Genomic DNA, 8,629 nt, shown 5'->3' with positions numbered 1-8,629 from the left:
TTTCCTGTGTTGCCAGCTGTTTAGCCTTGGGTAAGTTACTTAACCTCTCTGTGGCTCAGATCCCTTTTCTAGAAAATAGAGATATAATAGCACCTTTCTGAGGGATGTTAAGGATAAATTTCTTAAAACACGTAGAGTGATTTGAACAGTGCCTGGCACATATAAGTGCTTACTAATATTAGTATCTTACCACCTTCACAATGTTTACCATATCCATCTACCACCTGTGCTATTATTTACTTAAAATTCTTATTTTATTGATTCAATTTTCTTTTTTGAGGTGGGGGCAACTTCATCTCTAGTATCAACTTTCATCTATAATTTAATTTAAAGGAAAACTATATGTTCCAATGGTAAATTAGTATAATTTGGGTGCAGTGGCTTACACCTGTAATCCCAGCACTTTTGCAGGCCAAGGCAGGTGGATCGCTTGAGCCCAGAAGTTCGAGACCAGCCTAGGCAACATGGCAAAACCCTGTCTGTACTAAAAACACAAAACTTAGCCAGGCGTGGGGGCACATGTCTATAATCCCAGCTACTCTGAGGCACAAGAATCACTTGAACCCAAGAGGTGGAGGTTGCAGTGAGCCAAGATCATGCCACTGCACTACAGCTTGGGTGACAGAGCAAGATTCAGTCTCAAAGGAAAATTAGTATAATTTGCCACAAATACAAAGTAGCCATAAAACAGTGATCACACATATTTACTGAGTCCATCCTCCCTGCCAGGCAGTGTGCTAAATGTCTTGATTTACAATCTTCATGCCCTACGAGGTCAGTACTATCACCATCCCACTTCCTGGATAAGGAAACTGAAACAGAGAGAGGTTAGCAAGTTTGCCTATGGTTGTATAATTAGTAAATAGAGGAGGCGTTTCAGGCTGCAGAGCCCAGGTTCTTCGGCACTAGTGCTGCTGCCCTAACAAAAACATCTACCAAACATGGTAGATGGTCGCTTCCTAGGGCTGCTAAAATAAGTGATCACAAACTGGGTAGCTTAAAACAACAAAAACTTATTCTGTCTCGGTCTGGAGGCTAGAAGGCCAGTATCAAGATGTTGGCAGGGCCATGCTCCCTCCAAAATCTCTGAGGGAGGATTTTCCCTTGCCTCTTCCAACCTCTGGTAGCCCCAGGCATTCCCGGGCTTATGGCAGCATCACTCCCATCTCTGCCTTTGTCTTCACATATGTGTCTTCCCTCTGTGTCTCTATCTTTGTGTCTTTTCCCCTCTTCTTGTAAGGACACCAGTCATACTGGATTAGGACCCACTCTAATGATCTCATTTTAAACTAGTTACAATGGCAAATACCCTATTTCCAGATAAAATCGTATTCACAGTTACCAGGGGTTAAGACTTCAACATATCTTTTGGTGGAGGAGTGGGAGATGGGGAACACAATTCCACCCACAGCTGTTGCTACCTGAGGTTTTGAACCTGGGACCTGAAGAAGATTTGTTAAGTGTTACAGAGGTGTTCAAGATGGGCACCAACCTGAGACTGTCTCCTTGAAGCAATCAGACCTGAAGAGTTGGGACAAGGGAAAGACAATGGCTGATGTGTTTCAGTGACATTTCCAGCCAGTCCAGATGCTAACTAAAGTTAACCACCTCCTGCCCCATCCCTGATACTCTGAGGAAGGTGGCTTGACATAAGAAAGCCACATAACAACTCTTCCAGCTTCTCAGACATCCCTCATGAAAGGATGGCAGTAGAAATCTGGAGGGGAAAATGCAAGTTTCCAAAACTTCAGCAGGGGAGGGGAGGCACAAAACTCACCTCTAGGCTGGGCGTGATGGCTCACGTCTATAATCCCAGCACTTTGAGAGTCCAAGGTGGGTGGATCACCTGAAGTCAGGAGTTCAAGTCCAGCCTGGCCAACATGTTGAAACCCCGTCTCTACTTAAAATGCAAAAATTAGCCAGGTGTGTTGGTGCATGCCTGTAATCCCAGCTACTCAGGAGGCTGAGACAGGAGAATCGCTTGAAGGCGAGATGGTGCCACTGCACTCCAGCCTGGGTAACAGAGCCAAGACTCTGTCTCAGAAAATAAACAAACAAGAAAACTCACCTCTAGATCTGCTTTATATGGCTGGACTGGAATAGCAAATTCAGACAAATGATAAAGTCATTTGTCTGAATTTGTAAACAGGGAATGGGAAATGTGTAAAGAAAGAAATGTGTAAAGAAAGAACAACAATAGAGACAATGGGGGGAAATCATTTATTTTTATACCATTTCACTAAAAACTTAGGAAAAAGCAATTGTTCTACTCAGAGGTTTGAGAGGAGGGTGTTGGGGAGTAAGAAAGAGGAGTTATCTTGCTTTGTCAAACCAGGGTGTCTTTAGTCATTGGGACTGCACAGATTTCATACACTTGGGAGGTCCTCATCTTGAGTTCACGGGCCACCTGGCAGATGGAAAAAGGCCAACAGCAGTGCACCGCCAGCCAGTCTTCACACAGCGTGCCCTAGGGCAAGACCAGAGTCTGTTCTGTTGTAGTCACACAGGCTCATTTTTCTCCCCCAGGGACCTGTACAATATTACCTCCTGGCCCTTCAACCACGACTTCAAAGGTTCACTAACATCCTTAAGCCAATGCCCAGGGACACTAAGTTGTATAAGTGCCAAGCAGCTGAATTGCTAATCAATACCTGCGATTCAGAGCCCTGCCCTCAGGACCTCTGATATGGGCCTTTATCATTGAAACCACTGATTTCTCTATCAACTTCTTGGTTCTTTCTCTTAGGACCTAATATTTATAATTATTTATTTCTTTGGAGTAGGTAATAAGTGCACATGGCCTAAAATTTCAGTGTAAGAAGGGATAGGAATTAAAAAGTAAATCCCTCTCTCCAGCTGTCCCCAGCCATCCAGTTGCCTGCCTGGAAGTAATCATTGTTACTAGTTTCTTGTAACCACTTCCAGATAAATTCTTTGTCTACAGAAACATACACATATAAAGTCTTCTTAAATAGTTCCATATTTCTGTGCTTTACTTTTTTTTTTTTTTTTTTTCACTTAAAAATATATCAGTCTGGGCCAGGCATGGTGGTTCACACCTGTAATCCCAGCACTTTGGGAGGCCGAAGTGGGCAGATCACTTGAGGGCAGGACTTTGAGAACAGCCTGGCCAACGTGGCAAAACCCCATCTCTACTAAAATAATATGGTATTTTAGTTAACTTATACTTCCTGGTAAAGAATAAAAATTTTAAATGTATTTCCTTTCTCAAAGTTTCCCACTAAGCATGGTATGTTTCGACAATCTCACCCACCCTTTTTTTATTTGAAAAATCACAGGTTTGGAAGGTATCTAGGTTTTCATACAGACTCAGGTTCACTTATACCTTCAAACACACTTACCTGTATTTTATGTCTCTCCCTGGTGCCAATTCTCAGTGCAAAGGTGGACCCAGGTAACAACGGCCAACAAAGACACTCTCCATAATGCCTGGCGATGTCACACTCAAGACACATAGGACAGAATAGACCACAGAAACCTGTCAATAACCACATCCAAAAAAGCCAAGCTTCTCAGATTTCTTGGAGCAACTTCACATCTCAAAGAATATTTACAACTTTATGCCACCAGTTTAATGCTGCACTGTCTCCCTACTATCAGACACTGAGAATAAATAACCAATTCCCAAAACTCACTGTATGAAAACTGCCGTAACTGAGCAACATCAAAATTGCCTTCTTTTGTTAAACCTGATACAATTCTGTTAGCATTGACTATGGTAATTGTTTTGTTCCTGTTAAGAGAAAAAGCATCAAATAATTTTTTTACAGTTGAATCATAACTGTTGCTTCCATTATGTTCATCTATCTAATTTCAATATTTAAAATATTGAAACACGGTATACTCTTGAATAACAGACATCTATTTCCATAAGTGTAATTGAAAGGGCTTTTATAGTACACTGACTCTGCCTCCTATTCTTATCAGGGCTTTATTCTATTTCTCAGACCAAGTTATTCAAATTTATGTTAGTGTCTTGGAGTCACTGACATCTGCCAGTTTCAATCTGCAAACTATTAGGGGCTTGTTTCCTTGAACATCGACTGGAAACAATTTGTCATTTATTAGTTCTCTCATCTTTACTGATATTGTTTTCTACACATTCTGCGTGAAACTTCCAACACAGGGATTCTATTCTAAATATGTTTTGGGTCACAGACCATTTTGAGAGTACAATGATAGCTATGAACTCAGTCCACAAGGGAAAAGAAAACTACACGCACATAGACATGCAAAATTGTGCACTCAATTTCACGGAGTTCATGGATTCATTGAAAATTATTAACAGACCACAGGTTAAAAACCCCTGATACACAGTTAAGATGTCATCTAGCATTGTAAAAGATGACAACTCTGATGAATGCAAATAATTAGGACTGTGAAACCTCAAAAGTTCCAAGCTAACCATAATCTCTAAAAATTTTTTAAATATTTTATGGAGGCGTAATTTTTATATAAGAAAATGCACAGGCCATACGTGTTCAGTTGGATGAGCATCAACAATCACATATACCCAAGTAACCAGACGTGTGGAACACTACTGTCACCCCAGAGCTCCTGTGTCACTTTCCAATCAATCCCAACCCTCCCGTTGCCCACTAGAGGCAACCATTGTTCCAATATCTATTCTTATAGATGAGTTTTGCCTCTTCTTGGACTTCACATAAATGAAATCATGTTTGCTTTTGTATCTGACTTATTTCGTTCAACATCATGTTTTTGATGCATCTATGCTGTTGTGTGAATGTCTCTTTTTTTAGAGTTGAGTCATATTCCATTGTATGAATATTTCACAAATTGTTTCTCCATTCTCCCATTGATAAACATTTGATTGTTTCATTTTTTGCTATTATTAATAAGACTGCTATGAAGACTCATCTGTAAGTGTTTACACAGGCGTATGTTTTTATTTCATTTGGGTGGATTCCTGGGAGGGGAATTGCTAGGTTATAGGGTAGATATATGTTTAACTTTACAAGAAATGACAGACAGTTCTCCAAAATATTTGTACCATTTTAGACTCCCATCAGCAATGCATGAGAGTTCTATTTTGTTTATTTATTTATTTATGTATTGATTGATTTTGAGGCAGGGTGTTACTCTGTCACCCAGGCTGGGGTGCGGTGGCACGATCATGGCTCACTGCAGCCTCAACCTCCCAGGCTCAAGCAATCCTCTCATCATCTCATCCCAGCCTCCTGAGTAATTGGGACTACAGGCATGCACCACCACATCCAGTGTATTAGTCTGTTCTCGCATTGCTATAAAGAAATACCTGAGAATGGGTACTTTACAAAGAAAGGAGGTTTCATTGCCTTACGGTTTCTCAAGCTGTACAGGAAGCATAGCAGCTTCTGCTTCTGGGGAGGCTTCAGGAAATTTACAAACATGGCAGAAGGCTAAGGAGAAGCAGGCATGTCTTACATGGCCAGGGAAAGAGGAAGAGAGCAAAGGCAGAGGTGCTACACACTTTTAAACAACCAGATCTCATACGAACATACTCATTATACAGTACCAAAGGGGGATGGATCCAATTGTGATTGGATCACAGGGGCAGCTTCTAATGGTTTGGCACCATCCCCCCTTGGTACCATATAGTAATCTCAGGCCCCATCTCCAACATGGGGGATGACAATCCTACGAGATTTGGTGGGGACACAGATCCAAACCATATCACCTGGCTAACCTTTTTTCTTATTTTTTGTAGAGATGGAGTCTCCGTATGTTGCCTGAACTCCTGGGCTCAAGCAATCCTCCCATTTTGGCTTCCCAAAGTACTGGGATTACAAGCATGAACCACCACTCCTGGCCAAGAGTTCTAATTACTCCACATCCTCACCAACATTTGCTATTGTCAGTCATTTTTATTTTAGTTACTCTAGTGAGTGTGAAGTAGTCACCATTGTCTTTTAGTGCACCAGACGCAAAGGCTCACATACCATGACACCAGTACACTGAAGAGCTTCCTGACAATGGCCTGTCTCTGGCTACCCCTTGTTCTCCCACAGTGAGCACTTCAAAGTCCCACTCCCAAATTCAGTGACAAAGAGGCAAAAAGCTAGGAATTCTGTATCTTAGACTCTCCAAGCCTCCAGGACTCTGAACTTCAACTTCGAATAGTGGATGAAGTAGCACAAGCATACAAAGGGCAGGAGGGATGGGGGCAGGGAAGGAAGCAGCCTGCCTTTGAAGATCAGAACGTCTATTTCATCTATTTGGGAGTCTCAAGACAGTCACTAAATCATCTACTGTAGACATCTCTTGGCCCAAAGCAAACTCTGAATTCAGTCTCAAATAAGACTGGGATACTTCACCCTACATTTAAAAAGTAATCTCAGGTAGATCAGCAGGTCCCACCCAGCCTGGATACCTGGTATGAACAGCTTAGAGGATAGCAAATGGTACAGTAAATTTACTGAGAGTACCGAGTACTCACACTGCATGCAACCTTGAATTAGGGGATTCTGAAATCATTGGCACATAAAAATCAATCAACTCTCACTTTACGTGTGGATTACAAAATAGCGTAAATCCCTGTAAATAAAAAAAATTAATCAAAACATGCTTAATTGTAAAGCTGACAAACTAAGTGACTAATAAATAGTGTTTACACGATTGCCTCAGCTGCACCACTTTAACTGACAAAGAGAAGTGCCCACCATTCTCAGTAAGTATTTTGTACAGAAATTGTTTAAGTGCGTTTGAACTCTGGCACCATATTTTTATGACTCATATGCTTTTAAAAAAAAAAAAAACACATGCTTTTGTTTTTATTTTTAATCTTTTTTGTCATATAATCATGTTATCTAAGTGTTCATTAGGGGGTAGTACTAGATGCTGAAAGAAACATACCTCAAATTCAATTACTGTACCTTGAAGCAGAAATCAGATGTGATTTTAAAAAAACACTATGAAGGACAAATTTTTATTATATAATAGCTAATATTTATACAGAGTTCACTATGTACCAAGCCCTGTTAAAATCACTCTGCACATATTAACTCATTTAATCTTTGCAACAATCCTACAGGTACTCTTCTTATCCCCATCTTACAGATGAGGATACTGAGGCCCAGAAGATTTAAGTAATTTGTCCAAATTCACACAATTATCAGTGAAAGGCAGAGGTGAGATTTAACTCAGGTAGTCTGGTTCCAAAGTCTGAACTACTATACATATTGCCTTATGTTCTCATGTTTTATGTATGTATCTATTATGCCACAGTGGTTGTGGATTGGTGTGCCAGACAGTATCCTATCACTACTGTACATTTATTCCTGTGGGGTAGTCTTAAGTCAGGCAACTTCTTCTTTTTTTTTTTCAGATGAAGTCTTCCTCTGTCATCCAGGCGGAGTTCAATGGCACAATCTCGGCTCACTGCAACTTCCACCTCCGGGGTTCAAGGAATTCTCCTGCCGCAGTCTCCCGAGTAGCTGGGAATACAGGTGCCCGCCACCACGCCCGGCTGATTTTTGTATGTTTAGTAGAGACAGGGTTTCGCCACGTTGGCCAGGCTGGTCTCGAACTCCTGACCTCAGGTGATCCGCCCACTTCAGCCTCCTGAAGTGCTGGGATTACAGGCTGAGCCACAGCGCCTGGCCTCAACTTCTTTAAGAAAGATCCTTTCATCAAGTGTTGCTACTCTGTACTGCGAGGAATGCAGTGGGAAATGGACACACTGTCAGATGCACAAAATCAGGATGATGGGATCCTTTGTTCTAAAGACCCTCCACGAAAAGACTTTGCAACACATATCACAGGCCAAGGATAAGTATCTAGACTATATAAAGAACTCTTGGCCAGACACAGTGGTTCACGCCTGTAATTCTAACACTTTGAGAGGCCGAGGCAGGTGGATCATTTGAGGTCAGGAGTTCGAGACCAGCCTGGCCAACATGGTGAAACCCCATCCCTACGAAAAATACAAAAATTAGCCAGGCAGTAGTGGCGTGCGCCTGTAATCCCAGCTACTCGGGAGGCTGAGGCAGAAGACTCCCTTGAGCTTGAGAGGTGGAGGTTGCCATGAGCCGAGATCGGGCCACTGCACTCCAGTCTGGGCAAGAGAATGAGACCCTGTCTCAAAAAAAATAAAAATAAAATAAAAACCTACTTCTGCAAATCACCATATAGAAGATTCAACAAAAGAAGAAAATGGGCATAGGACATGGGCAGGTAACTCACTGAAAAGCAAATACAAATGGCCAATAATGAAGGCAAAAGGTTGCTCAATGTCATTGGAAATGAATACTAAGACATCCAGAAACCACTTATTATCCATGATAATGCCAGTTTTAAAAAATTTGTCAGGCCAGGGGCAGTAACTCACGCCTGTAATCCCAGCACTTTGGGTGGCCAAGGAGGGCAGATCACCTGAGGTCGGGAGTTCAAGACCAGCCTGCTCAACATGGCAAAACCCTGTCTCTACTAAAAATACAAAAAATTAGCCGGACGTGGTGGCCAGTGCCTGTAATCAGAGCTACTCAGGAGGCTGATGCAGGAGAATTGCTTGAACCCAGGGGGCGGAGGTTGCAGTGAGCCGAGATCGCACCACTGCACTCCAGCCTGAGCAACGAGAGTGAAACTCTGTCTCAAAAAAAAAAAAAAAAAA

The 8,629-nt window shown here is 41.8% G+C and overlaps 1 protein-coding gene across 1 annotated transcript in view; it reads right to left on the bottom strand.

Annotated features, from left to right (window-relative positions):
* Positions 1-2,278: 2,278 nt before the first annotated feature.
* Positions 2,279-8,629, bottom strand: part of PLAC8L1 (PLAC8 like 1) — a 20,194-nt gene continuing 13,843 nt past the window's right edge. The window contains exons 3-4 of the mRNA XM_023226943.1: positions 3,363-3,499; positions 2,279-2,467 (exon numbers count right to left, since the gene is read on the bottom strand). Of these exons, the coding sequence (XP_023082711.1) occupies positions 2,327-2,467; positions 3,363-3,499 (278 nt within the window). The 3' untranslated portion in view covers positions 2,279-2,326. The remainder of the gene's footprint in view (positions 2,468-3,362; positions 3,500-8,629) is intronic.

The sequence above is a fragment of the Piliocolobus tephrosceles genome, chromosome 4 (assembly GCF_002776525.5).
Source record: "Piliocolobus tephrosceles isolate RC106 chromosome 4, ASM277652v3, whole genome shotgun sequence".
NCBI lineage: Eukaryota > Metazoa > Chordata > Mammalia > Primates > Cercopithecidae > Piliocolobus > Piliocolobus tephrosceles.
Note: the sequence above shows the minus strand (reverse complement) of the source record. Positions and strands in the feature narration are given on the sequence as shown.